This window comes from Callorhinus ursinus, unplaced genomic scaffold (assembly GCF_003265705.2).
Source record: "Callorhinus ursinus isolate GAN/ISIS: 27379988/994484 unplaced genomic scaffold, GSC_fseal_2.0 scaffold48, whole genome shotgun sequence".
NCBI lineage: Eukaryota > Metazoa > Chordata > Mammalia > Carnivora > Otariidae > Callorhinus > Callorhinus ursinus.
Window position 1 is genome coordinate 10,642,378 of NW_027397110.1, and position 14,586 is coordinate 10,656,963.

General features: G+C 59.7%; 1 protein-coding gene across 1 annotated transcript; it reads right to left on the bottom strand.

The window, feature by feature from the left end:
• Positions 1 to 318: 318 nt before the first annotated feature.
• KCTD17 (potassium channel tetramerization domain containing 17) lies at positions 319 to 10,374 on the bottom strand. The gene is given in 10 exon segments (XM_025881667.2): positions 319 to 519; positions 1,498 to 1,517; positions 1,519 to 1,574; positions 1,577 to 1,588; positions 2,204 to 2,300; positions 3,638 to 3,763; positions 5,386 to 5,481; positions 6,424 to 6,515; positions 8,845 to 8,953; positions 10,133 to 10,374. Coding segments are annotated over 10 exon segments (888 nt in total). The 5' UTR covers positions 10,343 to 10,374; the 3' UTR covers positions 319 to 449.
• Between the last annotated feature and the right edge of the window lie 4,212 nt (positions 10,375 to 14,586).

Below are 14,586 nucleotides of genomic sequence, written 5' to 3' on the forward strand. Positions count from 1 at the left end.
TGAGGGAAGGGTGAAGGGAGGGCCACCCTCCAGTCTGGTGCTTTGTACACCGCCCCAGGACTTTCTGGGACCTTGCTCCTCTTTGTAACCTCACAACAACCCTGTGAGGTAGGTGCTGGCGGCGGGGAGAGCGAGCCCATTTGACAGACGAGGAGACTAAGGCTCAGGGAGGAGATGTGACTGGGTCAGGGGGGAGGGTATCATTCATGCAGCTAGGGGACCCGGGGGAGGGACCACGGGGGCGTGGGAAACACAGCTGGACAGCGCCACACTTGGGCCACACGCAGGCGGCTCTGCCCAGGGGTCCCAGGGCCCACCTCAGGCCTTGAGAGGTCCCCAGAGGTGGGGGGAATTCAGAGCCCCACAGGTGTAGACAGAAGTGGCAGGGGGGAGGGTGTTTCCTCTGCCTGGAGCCGGGGGCCCACCCCGAGGTACAAAAATAAAGGATTTCAGTTCGGAACCCCAAGTCCCTGGAGGTGATCTGGGGCCTCACATCCGGGTGCCTCTGGCTTGTAACAGCTAGAAAATAAGAGGGGGAAGGGGGAGGGGGACGGGTGGGAGGGTGGTCAGAACACCAGGAGGGGGAAGAGAGGGTGGGGCCAGTGAGGAGGGGTGGGGCCAGTGAGGAGGGGTGGGGCCAGTGAGAAGGGGTGGGGCCAGTGAGGAGGGTTGAGGCGAGGCCAGGGGAGGGCAGAGAGGAGATTGAAATGGAGGGAGGGGCAGGGAAGAGAGGGAGAGAGAAAGAGGTAGGTGAGTCACAGGCTCCCTTCTGAGAAGAGGGTGGGGGGCTGAGGCCCAGAGAAGGTGAATTCAGAGCCGAGGAGGGGGAGCAGGAAGGGGACCCGGCTCGCGCATCCGGGAACCCCATGCCCCACCCTGGGTTGGGTGGTGGCTGCCTCGGAGGCCAGAGTCACCACGACTCTGGCCGGGGGGTGGGGTGGGGTGGGGCGTGGGGGGGTGGGGTGGGGGTCTGTCAAGGCCAGGTCCCTGCTGTCTCAGGCAAAAGGTCACAGACAGCAGCTGTCTGTCCCCATTTCAGGGGCAACTATGGCCTAGATAGGGACAGTGACTTGCCCAAGGTCACACGGCAGGCAGACAAGATTGAGTAGGGGCTTGGGGGCACCTGGCCAGGACTTTTTTCTGTAATACCCCGGTCCTTAGCCAGCTCTGGCTGATTCCTTGGTAGGCCAAGGGAATCCAAGGCTGGCGGTCCTTCCCCCACCCCCACCCCCACTGCCCCCAAGAGCCAGGAAACCCCCGTGGCGGGGAGGCTGTGATGCCGGGTTTCCCCTCCCTCCTTCCCAGCCCGGCTCTGGAGCTCTGGTGCTGACGGACGGCTGGGAACGAGGCCTCTCCTCTCCTCTCAGAGCCTCGCACCCAAGGCCAAAAACAGGTGAGGGGAGAAAGTCGGCCGAGCTGCCAGGCTCAGGTCCAGGAACAGGAGACGCGCCCCCTCCTGGCTTCCGCCCTCCCTCCAGCTCCGCCAAGGCTACAAACCAGGGATGGCGGCTCTGGGGGGCGGGCGAGGGGCCGAGGAGGAGCCCTCACGGCCAGCGCGGCCTCGGGTCTGAGGGGTGCGCACGGGAACCTGCAAGGAGGAGAGGTGAGGAGGAGGCGAGCAGGGGAGGCTGTGGGCGGGGCGGCCCGGCCCCTCAGCGGAGCCCGGCGGCGGCGGCGGCGGCGGCGGCGGCGGCGGGGCAGGCGGGCCCGGAGGAGAGGCGGCGCCGGCGGCCGGGCCCCCCCCGCCCAGGCCGGGGCGCTCGGGGAGGCGGGGCCGGGGCGCCCGGGGGGAGGGCGCGGGAGGCCGGGCCCGGGGCGGCCCCGGGAGGGAGGTGCGAGCAGGCGGAGAGGAAACCCGGGCAGGGGCAGAGAGGGAAGAGGCAGGGTGCAGATGAGATCCAGGAGGAAGAAGAGGTGGGTGGAGATGAGGCAGGGCCTCCGGCGGGAAGCGGAGGAGGAGGAGGCGGTGGTGGGAGGGAGAAAAGGTTAGCGGGCTCCTGAGATGACAGGGCTGCAAAGAGAAGTGAGAGAAGGAAGGGTTATGCAGGTGAGGCGGCCGGCGCGCGGCGGAGCGAGAGCCCTGGCGGCCCGGCCTCCCCCCGCAGGCCCCGGCCCCCGGGGTTGTGCAGCTGGCTCCAGCGGGGCAGCGGGCGGGAGGCTCCGGCTTGGATTAGCAATCATTCCCCTCGGGGGGTGGCTGCACCTTTCTCCTGTGCATCTGCCTCCACCTGCACCTGCTCCACCTGCACCTGCACCTGCTCCTCCTGCCGCCGCTCCTCCTCCAGCTGCTGCTCGGCGCTCTGTGGACCGGCGGCGCACCCAGGGAAGAAAGAGTGGACAGCTAGCAAGGGGCCAGGGCCTGCTGGCGGCTGTCCCTCCCCCCCGGGGCCCCCCACCTCAGGGCGGGCGGGCAAGACGAAGGGAGGGCAGGGCCCTGGAGGCGGGAGAAGTTGGGGCCTCTCGTCCAGGCCCCTGGGAGCCTGGGAAGGGACTGGAGGAAAGGCAGAGAATGGGGCTCTGCTGGGGCCTCCAGGATCAGTCTGGCTGCTATCACACCGAGCAAGGCCCTCAGGGGAGGGGCGGAAGGAAGAGGGGCAGGTGGGTGTGTGGCCAGGGTCGCCTCGAGGGGCACCTGGGAAGGCGTCACTTTAGGAGGCCCCAGAGTAGAAATGAGGCCAAGGAAGGCCCAGGGCAGACACCGCCCACATCGGGGATGCCCCCCACCGGCTCCCAGGGAGGCAGGAGAAGTGGGCTCACTCTCAGCACCCTTGCAAGGCGGTGCCAGCCACTGATGGGGATGGCCCTGATGGGGGGGGGGCGGGCAGGGGAAGTCACAGGCCGGGGAGGCAGACAGACAGACAGGAAGCCAGGGGCCGTAAGTCTCCAATGCACAGGGACAGGCCAGGCCCCGAGGAGGAATGGTCTCCCTTCCTCCCCGCCTGGCTTGCTGCCCTGCCCCATCGGCCCGCCCAAAGGCCCTCGAGGCCTCTGACTGGCTCTGGGTTCAGGGTGGCAGGACCTCTGCTCAGCCCTCTCCCCACGGCCCGGCTGTTGCTGCCTCAAAGGCCAGGGCCAGAAACACATGGCTGCGCCCCATGGGGTTCCTGACCCCCCTCCTGCAGAGCACCTGACGAAGGGGCCCGGGGAAAGGGACAGGATTAACAGATTTGGCTTCTCTGCCCTGGCCCAGACCAGGCTGGGGACATTTACTGGCCTCTGGGAAATAAACTGGCCATTTGGATCCCAGAAGTTCTAAGCCTGACGGCACCACAGAGAGGACATGGTCTACCCTCAGTTCTCAGAGACCACGACGGGGGGAGGGGGGGCCGGGAGGGCTGAGGCTTGTCCAAGGTGCCCACACCCCTGGTTTCAAGAGCCCCTTTCAAACGGCACCTAGGTCCCCTCCTGCCGTGCCCTAGGGATGATCCCATTTCACTTCTCCGCCCCCCCCCCCCCCCGCCTGGGCCTGGGTAGCCGGCGTGAGCAGATGGGACCATGGGTGGCATGGGATGGATGGCATTGGCTGTGACTGGGTGGTTATGTGTGTGCGGCAGGAGGGAGGAAGAAGCAGGGATGGCTAGGTGGAGGGCAGGGAGGGGAGGGGGGAGGGGGAGGGAAGCTGAGGTTGGGGGCTCACCTTGGTTTTGCGGCTCGACTCCGAGCTCAGCCCGTGCGGGGAGCTATAGAGCTCCTTGGACACCACGCACAGGAACTCTGCTTGGTCCTCGCTTCCATAGTTGTAGGAGGAGCTGATGTTCACCAGCTGGCAGAGCATGGGGAGAAAGATGACAGGCTGGGTTGAAGGCGGCCAGCAGGGAAGGGGGATTGACATCAGCACTGGTCAAGATACCGACTTCTGTTCTGATCTTGCTGTTCTCGTTCAGGCCCGGCCCTGAGTTTCCATAGAAAGTCAAAGTCTGCTCCCGATCCCCCACCTAGGCGTCAGGTCTGCTTCCAGGTCCAGCCAAGCCCCCCCCCCCGGCCCCGGGGGGAGGCTGCCTTATCTTTGCTGCTCCCCACTCCTCACCACAGCCCCAGGCCTAGAGGCCATTTTCTAAAAGCAGGTGGAGGCCAGTGATGGGCAGGTTGTCCCCCTTTGTCCCAGATGTGGCTGAAGCAGCCCCAGGACCAAGTTGTAGGGTAGGGTTGGCATGATGGGGCCCCAAAGAATATTCTGTTCATTCTTGGAAGCAGAGGTAGAACAGGGTGTCCATTCCTTAGGCCAGAGGGCCGGTAAGCAGCGGCCCTGAGCTGTCAGCCCAGCCTCTGGGAGCCCATGCAATTGCCAAAGACTCCCATAGGCTCTCAAGAGCAGCACCACCTTTGTTCTGGGGTCCCTGTGCTTAACCACAACCACAAGGCCCTGTGCATCACATTCAGCCCCCAGGGACCCTCACTGGACAGGCACTGAAAACCATCAGCCCCTCTGGCAGACAGGGCTTGAAGAGGTGGTGGAACAGGAATTAGAACCCAGGATCCTGAGTCCTCTCTGGAGTCTTGTAGACTTCTAGACTGATAGTCTGCATGATGTGTCTGAAGTCCTACCCTCGGCTAGGGACTTTATCAGTGGCCCTTCCCATCTTCACGACAGTCCTGCGAAGGGACTATTGGCACTATTGGCCCACATCACAGATTAGGAAACCGAGGCCCAGAGAGGAGATGCGACTTGCTCAAAGTCACGTGGCACATAAGTGGTGGATCCAGGCCTCTGGCTCCTGGACGGGGCCTGTTCCTTCATCCTGGGGAGCCCCGGCCTTCTCCCTTCTTCAACCTCCACAGGCAAGGAGCTATGGGGGGGTGGCGCAGAGAAAGGGCTAGCTGAACCCTTTTCCTTCACTCGGGACACATTTGCCCTTGGGTGAACTTGCTGGCTCGGTTCCTCTGGGAACCTGAGAGGTGCGCCCTGAGCTGCGTGGCAAGGGCAACACCACTTGTGTTAAGTGTCTCCTGCTGCGTGAACTGCACGTGGACCGGGGGACGATCGGTCACTATGAATCCTCGTGGGAAGCCATCGCTTGGGCTCCCCGGACGTGGCGAGGCCGTGACGTGGCCTGTCACAGGCATGCGGGGACCCTGGGAGCTGCACCTGTGCACTTGTCACAGGAGGTGCTGACCAGAGGTGGAGTCCGCTCGCTCACGCGGCTCTGGTCTCCTTGCACCCAAGCTGTCGTTTGGGGGCCAGAGACTTGCTTGTACTGCTGTGTAGACCCCGGAGAGGTTGCCTAGAGACGCCCTGTGGCCCCGTGTGGCCCTTCTGAAACCTGGGTCGGCAAGACGGCTGAGGGGGCTGGGGCGGGGAACCCAAGCCTGGGGCCGCGGAAGGGAAGGACCCGCCTTGCCCGGAAGCTCAGGGGTTTCCGGTGTGGCCCCAGGGCCCCCGCGCACCTGCTCGAAGCGCCAGCCGTCGGACATGGTGGAGACCATCTGCGTGAGCTCCTCCTCCTGGCACTGCAGCACGCGGTACACGTGCTTGGGGGGGACCTGCAGGCGGAGAGGCGACGTGGAGGACACCCGCGGGAGAGGCAGATGCACCTGTCGTCCCCCCAGCTCCTTCTCTCCCCACCCACACCACATACCCCGAGAAGGAGAGGAGGAGGGGCAGGGGCGGCCAGGGAAGGTGGCAGCCATGTTCTGAGTACCTCCTACGGGCCAGGCACTCGACCTGCAGGCTCACTTAATCCTTCCACAAACCCTAGGAGTTATGGGATTTTCACCGAGGCTCTGAGGGGGTCTTACACGCCCACGGCCACCTAGCTTAAGTGTGGCAGCACCGGAACACGGGTGATACAAGGGGGCAGGAAGGACGACATGGAGCCTCCCCACTTCAATCTCTTGGGGCTGGGAGATGGTGCCTCACCACCTGCCCACCCGCCCGCACCCATGTCTCCCCCAGGGTGGCCAGAGAATCCCTCCGTCTCCTCCTACAGACTGGGCCCAGGGCCCAAGCTCAGAAATGTGAACCCCACCAACTTGTGCCCTGCCCACCAGGGGCCTACCTGACCCCACAGAATGGATCATTTACTCATCCTGCGTGGCCCCCACAGGGCCCCCGTCCCTCCACACGGACCCCATTTTGTTTGTGAGGAAGGGAAGAGTGCAGGTCTCAGCACCTCTATATTCCACAAGGGGAAATCAAGGTCCAGAGGAGCAGCGTGATGGGCCCAAGGTCACACCGTGAACAGAGCCGCATCAGGGACAGAACCCAGCGCGATGGGCCCAAGGTCACACTGTGAACAGAGCCACATCAGGGACAGAACCCAGCATGCTTCTCCCAGTCTGGGGCTTTCGCTGGGCAGCCCGGGAGCTGGACCACACCCTTTCTTTACAGGCTAGCGTGGCCTCCCCTCCTCTCTCATGCCTCTCCCCGTCTCCCTCCGGCCCCGGCCTCCACTCCCACTGCCCTGCTGGTCTGCTGCTCCTGACCTGTGTGACCGGATAGTCCTTCTCCTCCATCCGGTCTTTGATGATGCGGATCAGCGGGCCAATGTTGTAGAACTCGGCTTCCTCGAGGACACCTGGCACGGATGGGGCAGCCCCCGGGTCACTCGGTGGCCCCCGTGCCCTCTCCTCCTTTCTGCTTGTCCCCTCTGGCTCCACACCCACTCCCACTCCAGCCATGGGCGGTGATGAGCATCTCTGAGTTCAGGGCTCAAGCAGGAGGGGACGTTTCCTTCCCTGGGTCCCACACTCTCTGTGGAAGGGGTGAGATGCTGCCCCCCAACCAGTCCCGCATCCCTGCTGTGCTGAGCCTGGGGACCTAGGGACACCCGCCAGGGCCCTCATCCGGGGGCTGCTCTAGGGTTGGCAAGAGGCAGAGGCTTGCTGGGACTGGAGCCTAGCATGCCACCACGAGAAGGACCTTGGCTGCCCCCTATTACATGCTCCCGTTTATGAAGCACATGCTCAGTGCAGGTACTGGGCTAAGCATTTTATGTTCTCTCCTGCAGTTCATTCTTAGCACTAGAAGTAGGGACCTTCACTGCCTCCACTGAACAACTGGGGAAACTGAGGGCTGGAAAGAGAAGCAGTTGTCCAAGGCGATGCGGCCAGTAAGTGGCAGAGCTGGGATCCAAATTCAAGCTCCTCTGACTTCAGAGCCCATTATAAATGCATCGTCTTTGTGCCCTGCCTCTCCCGCACCCTACAGTGTGCAAAGCCCCTCCCGTGCTCATCATGAGCCCTGGGGACATGGGGAAGCAGGCATTATTGTCCCTACACAGCTGAGGGAACTGAGAGTCTCGGAGACTAAGTGAGTCACCTTGCCAGTGAAAGGGAGTGGCCCCACGCCTTTCGACTCCCCTAAGTTCGTACAGGGCAGGGACCCCTCTGGTCCTTTCCCTGATGGGCCCCTGGGCGCCCTGAGGACAGGGCCCATGTCTGATCGACCCTGCTGTCCCAGGTGCCCACACAGCAGCTGACACAGAGGAGGCGGCCGCTGAGTGTTGCTGCCTGAGGTCACCTCATGAGCCCTGCAGATGACAGACAGACGGCTAACGTGGCATCACAGGTCCTCAGTGCCGGGTGCTGCGCTAAGTGGCACGCTTGTGTTAGTTCCTTTTACCCTCACAGCAGCCCGGGAAGGCGGGTGCTATTGTCACCCCATTTCACAGATGGGGGCCTGGAGGCACAGAGGCGTAAGTGACTTTCTTGGTGTCACACAGCCAGTAAATCTCTTCCCAGGTCCTCTGGCCCCTTTGGTGGGGGCCCCGGCCCCATCTGAGGTGCTGGGAGGGGCAGAACTGGGAGAAACCCAGCACCTGTAGACAGACATCAGCTGGGACTCAGATGGAGTGCTCCCCTCCCCTCCCCACGGGCCCAGCTCCCGGGGCCTGGCTAGCTGTGCTCCCTGAGGAGCCGCCCGAAAGCAGCGGGGCTGGTGCCCACAGTGCGTTCTGAGGGTGAAGCCCTAGCCCACTGGGGAGCTACCTGGCCTCGAGATGACCATGTCCTAAGCAGGTCAGGAAGGAAGACCGTGGGCCCTGAGTGAGGAAGGATGGGCTGTGCTAGATGCCCACGGGGTACAAGCACTGGGCCTCAGGACACCTGTTGTCCCAGAACATGCTCTCACCACCTCTAATTTCTACACACAAGTGGAGAAAGGAGAAGTGACATGTCCAAGCTGGCCTGGCTGGGTCAGCTGACCCAGAGCCATGCCCTGGGCCCCAAGGAAGAGTTGACTTGGCCCTGACTGTAGTCCCTGCTCCTGGCTGAGGCTTTGCCAAGAGGATATTCTCTCAGGCATGGCTTCCACACCCATCTGCTGGAGCCAGAAATGGGCATCTATGGGCCTCAGCTGCCCAGGCCCCAGGGGAACCAGACCCCTGCTGGGGAGCAGGCTCCCCTCCGCCACCTCCACCCGCAATCAGCTGGGTGACAGAGGCCGCTGGATTTGGGGAAGAGTCACCTGCTCCACCCGCCTGCTGACTGCCAGAACTCACCAGGCATCTGAGCTACTGGATCACCCACAGAGAGAGAGCCAGACCTCCTCCTCCCATGCCCATCTCTTCCCCATTCACACCTGGCTTCCCAGGAGGTCAGGAGAAAAGGCATCCCCGCCCCCAACAGAGGCAGCCGGCCCCAGTGGCTCCCTCTATCTTCTACCTCTCTGTTGGCACTCAGCAAAAGCTCAGGCTGGTCAGCTCGGCAGAGCCCCGAGGCTCAGTCCAGGCAGATGCCTTGAGATTCAGCCTTTACAGGGATGAGGAGGCAGGCAACAGGGAAGTTAAATGTCCCCCCGGCCCCCAACTGGGAGAAATGGCTTTGCACCTCCGATGGAAGCCTCTGGCAGACTGCAGAGGGCAGGGCTAGGAGGCAGGTCCCCGCCAGCCCCCCGGCCCAACTCACCCTCCTCAGCCATGTCCTTGTCCAGCACCAGCTTGCCATGCCGGAGAAAGTTCAGGATGGGCCCAAAGTAGGTGGGGTCACGGTCAATGAGGTAGGCCCCAGTCTCATCCTATGGAGATGAGGGGAACAGGCCATGAGAGGAGAGTGAGGTTTCCCCCTGCCCCCCACTTAAGGCCCAGTATGGATTGGAGGGAGGGAGTGAACACAGAGTCTGCTCTTCCCTGCAACAAAGGGGCATGCTGGAGCAGAAAGGCTTTGGGGTCAGAAACACCTAGGTTCAAATCCTGCCTCTGCCTTTTCCTCACCGTGTGACCTTGGGCCAGTGACTTGGCCTCTCTGAGCCGCACTCTGCTGTCCCGTAACTAGGGGTCATTGTGAGCATCCAGTGGATTCTGAGGGGCACCCGACCCAGAGGAAGGTTCAGTGATTGTCCCTCTTAGAGGCTGTTCCCCTGAAGCCGCCCTACACTGTCTCCATCAGATCCCCAGTCATTCTGGGGATGTCAGATGTTTATAAGTTTCCAAAGGAGGCACTACCTCATTGGACAGGCACGGCCTTCAGGGAGACAGGGCGGGCATCCGGACAACTCTACAGGGGGGAAAACGGAGACATCAAGGGGTGAGGGGACTTGCCCAAGGTCACAGCATCAGAGGGTCAGGGAATGAGGGAGAGGGGGCCCTAGAGGTCACCTCCAGACCAGCCTCCTCTGGTTACAGACAGGAGGCTGAGCCTGGAGCAGGGAGGGGTCCGACCCAAGGTCATGCAGGCAGTTTGCAGCAGAGCCGGGATGGGAGCCCAGAAATGGTGCCAGACAGGCCAGGGCTCCTCCCTGATGAAGCCCAGCTCAGAAGGCACCCCAGGACTTCTCCACCCAGCTCCCTGCACTCCTAGGCCACCCACACCCCAAAGGGCGGAGGAAGCAGCCTCAGCAACTCCCTTCCCCAGTGTGGGAGTCCCGTTTGGGAAGGAGGGAAGGCCCTAAAGGAGAGGGAGAGTCCCGATCCACCAGCCTCCCGGGGTGGGAGGCCAGGGCAGTGCTCAGAAGGCTCCAAATGGCCGCGGCCTGGCGTTGTCCCGTTGCCACGGCAATGGGCACATCCCTCACTCTCCCATCCACTTCCTCCTCCCTTCCTCTGGCCAGTTCTTCCTGCCTCCGACTCTTGGTAAAGAAAACCAGCCGGGTTCCCGGCCAGGCCAGCCCTGATTCGGGCGGGCAGAGGATTCCGCCCCCGCCCCCCCCCCCCCCCCCCGCCTCGCCCCCGACGGCCGCCCACCGCGCGGGCCTCACCCGGTCCGACTGCAGCTCTTCCCCCTGGCACAGGCGGCTGAGGAAGGACTTCTGCTCCCGGCACAGCGTCTGCCGGGTGGTCAGGAACACCGTGCCCCCCACGTTGAGCCGCACCCACTTGCCCCAGGCGCCCGCCGCGCGGCCGCCCATCCCCGCGGGCGGCGCTGCCTCCCCGGCCTCCATCCTCCCGGCTCGCCCGGGTGTCTGCATCCTCCGGGCGCGGCGGCTGGGGGCGGGCAGGTACCGCGCGCCGGGCATGCCGGGAGCTGTAGTCCGCGCCCCGGGACGGGGAGGCCTGGGTGGCCGGGGCGGGGCGGGGGTGGAGGGGGGCTGGTCCCCAGGCTCTTGAGCCGCCCTCCCAGCCCGACCCACTCCGCGCTTCGTGGGCGGCCCGCAGACCCGGCCTCTAGAAGAAGCCCTTTGGCCAAGTCACGGTGTTTGGGGAAGGTCAGGTTCGAGGTCACTGGGACAATAGTGAGCGCTACTCCAAACCGGCACTCCTCGCTCCTGCGTGTTCTTCACATTACCGTTTTCTCTTTGTCGGGTCTGGGTTCTCAAACAGCTCATAATGGGTAGAAACTATTGCTCCCAGGATTCCGTGGCATTTACCTGTATCTGTTTTCCAAGGTGCTTTCATACTGCCCTTTGTGTCTGTCGGTGGTGGGCGGGCTGGGTTCCTGGCCACCCTAAGTTCTTTGAGAACAACATAGCTGGGCTTGAAGTTGACTGACCAGCCACTATATTCCAGATGCTTTGCATGTCTGTCTCAGTCACTGAAGGTCTCGTCAGCCCTGTGAGGTTGGTATCACTATACCCATATTGTACAGATGAGGACACAGATGTGAAGTGACCTCCCTGACTCACACAGCTGGGGAGTGGCAGGCCAGCAAGAGCCCATGTGGGTTCCAGGTGACCACCAAGGCCCCTTTCCTGCTCCCCTGCCATGGGCTGTCGGTGCTCCCTGGGAAAGATGTCTAGGGAGGAAGGGTGGACAGGGCACTGGGTCAAAGTCGGGAGGACTGGGTTTTCATCCCGGCTTTTGTAGGCTGAGGTATTGGTCGAGGTCTCACTTTTCCCATCTGTACTGTGGGAGGGGGAGGAGGGGTTGGTTCTGTGGGTCCCCTTCTAAGCCAGATAACTCGGAGTTGGCACTGACATCGTGGATACTGCAGGGTGGGGGAAGAGGGGCAGCTTCTCATGTCATCTGGAACCAGGTAGGGCCGGGGGCTGAAAGGGAAGCTGTCCTCCTTCACTTTCTCTCCTTGATGTTTCTGTCCTGGTCCTGGATTAAGGGGGAGAGGTCTGAGGCTCCCCTCCACCCCAGGTTCCCCACACTAGGCAGCCTGGCCATGCGCTGAAAGTTCCGTTATGACCCAAGGCTCTGCCTTCTCCACAAAGCCCTCCCCCTTGGCAGGGAATAGGTCACAGCTGCTAGACTGTTGCTCCTGAGAACTCACCAATATGTTCTTGAGCAACTTCCTCTCTGAGCCTCGGTGTTTTTCTTTTGCAAAATGGGAATTAGAACAGTAGCTCCCCCAGAGCGTTGTTGTGCAGATTACATTAAATAAGTCTGTTAAACACCTGGCATAGTCCCTGGCTTTCAGTGTATTGGATGGGTGGACGGATGGATGGACGGATGGATGGGTGGACGGATGGGTGGATGGATGGACGGATGGGTGGATGAATAAAGTGGAATATGGACTGGCCTTGGAAGATCAGCAGCAGAACGTAATGTGAGCCCTCAACCATTGTTAGCTAAAACAAAGCTAGAGCAGGAAATATTTCTTTATCCACTTAAAGGTTGTAGGCAGGGAGTGATGTGGTCAGATTGGCCACTTGGACCACTCCGGGGGCTGCAGGAAGGATGGTCTGAAGCACTGAGAGACCAGTTAGGAGGCCATCTGGGTCAGGACAGGGGGAAGCCCAAACCAAGGCAGTGGCAACAGGCCAAGATGGAAGAAGGTGGATTCAGTGGATACTTAGGAAGTGGAAGTAAAAGAGTCAGGTTCAAGGGGCTGTGGGAAGGAGGGAGGAGGCAGAAGAGGTAGGAGGCTCTATGAAACAGGAGACGCAGTACAGGAGGAGCGGCAGACCCGGGGAGTGAGCAGGGGGATGAAGAGGTCAGTTTGGGGCCAACCTGGGTTTGCAGTGACTGTGGGGGAAGCAACAGTTGTCTTTCCAGGTGTGATGCTCAGGAGAACTACGGTCCTGTTTCTGATTACGGACTGGCACTCTTCATGATTTTTTGCATGTGTTCTCCATTTAGAGGACAAAACCAAACATCTCCGAGACAGTTTCTCAGGATGATGGTTACCGGGGAGGGGAGCCCAACTTCAAAAGCTTGCTTGTTACACTGCCCCCTGTTGTCCCCTTCTGGGAAGAGCAGTGTTCAAATGCTTTATTTTATTTTATTATGTTATGTTACTCACCATACATTATATCATTAGTTTTTGATGTAGTGTTCCATAATTCATTGTTTGCGTATAACACCCAGTGCTCCATTCGATATGTGCCCTCTTTAATACCCATCACTGGGCTAACCCATCCCCCCACCCCCTACCTTCTAGAACCCTCAGTTTGTTTCTCAGAGTCCATAGTCTCTCATGGTTTGTCTACCCCTCCGATTTCCCCCCCTTCATTTTTCCCTTCCTACTATCTTCTTCTTCTTCTTCTTCTTTTTTAACATATAAGCTATTATTTGTTTCAGAGGTACAGGTCTGTGATTCATCAGTCTTATACATTTCACAGTGCTCACCATAGCACATACCCTCGTCAATGTCTATCACCCAGCCACCCCATCCCTCCCACCCCCCACCACTCCAGCAACCCTCAGTTTGTTTCCTGAGATTAAGAATTCCTCATATCAGCTTCCAGGACAAACAAAAACTAAAAGAATTTGCAAACATGAAACCAGCCCTGCAAGAAATATTGAAAGGGGTCCTCCAAGCAAAGAGAGAGCCTAAAAGTAACATAGACCAGAAAGGAACACAGACAATATACAGTAACAGTCACCTTACAGGCAATACAATGGCACTAAATTCATATCTTTCAATAGTTACCCTGAATGTAAATGGGCTAAATGCCCCAATCAAAAGACACAGGCTATCAGATTGGATAAAAAAAACAAGACCCATCGATATGTTGACTGCAAGAGACTCATTTTAGACCCAAAGACACCTCCAGATTGAAAGTGAGGGGTGGAAAATCATTTACCATGCTAATGGACATCAAAAGAAAGCTGGGGTGGCAATCCTTATATCAGACAAATTAGATTTTAAACCAAAGACTATAATAAGAGATGAGGAAGGACACTATATCATACTTAAAGGCTCTATCCAACAAGAAGATCTAACAATTGTAAATATCTATGCCCCTAACATGGGAGCAGCCAATTATATAAGCCAATTAATAACAAAATCAAAGAAACACATCGACAACAATACAATAATAGTGGGGGACTTTAACACCCCCCCCTCACTGAAATGGACAGATCATCTAAGCAAAAGATCAACAAGGAAATAAAGGCTTTAAATGACACGCTGGACCAAATGGACTTCACAGATATATTCAGAACATTCCATCCCAAAGCAACGGAATACACATTCTTCTCTAGTGCCCATGGAACATTCTCCAGAATGGATTACATCCTAGGTCACAAATGAGGTCTCAACCGGTACCAAAAGATTGGGATCATTCCCTGCATATTTTCGGACCACAATGCTTTGAAACTAGAACTCAATCACAGGTGCTTCTTAATAGGGCTCTGATTTGGGCTTTTGAAAGCCAGTCAGACAGGAAGAGGGGTGATTCGGGGGCACAGGCTCCCAGACAAGAATGCCAGCCCAGGCTTTACGGCTTGCTAGCTGGGTGACCTTGGCAAAGTCACTTAACCTCTCTGCACGTCACTGAGGATAATAATAGTACGGAGCTCATGCAGTTGTGAGGACTCCATGAGCTAACAGGGGAAGGCATGTGAAGAGCACTCAGCGCACTGCCTGAGCAAAGCTTCAGTGAACATTGGCTCTGCTGGAACCAGTCCTGCCTCCCTGTCTACTGTTGGTTGGACCCGAGATCAGGGCCTGAGGCAAGGCAACTTAATGGACCTTCAGGTCCATTCCCATTGCCCAGGGATGAACCAACTCCTCCATGCCGGGGTTGGAGGGACAGGCACCGCCTCAGACCCAACCCCAAGAACCCAGCCTCCAGAGCGCAACAGCTATCATTTCCTCAGGCTAAACCCCTGGACCCACAGTGACCCAGGAGTCCCTCTGCCACCGGATGGAGCTGAAGGAACATGAAATATATCCCAAAGTCCTCACCTGAGCTCATCGCTGCAGCCTGTTTTGAACCTTCTCGTGTTAGCAGTTTCCCTCCCACCTGAGTGACTTGCTTCACATCTGCTGTCAGCTCCGTGACTAAGATGTCACCCGGCCCTGCTGGGGTTTGGGGCTCAG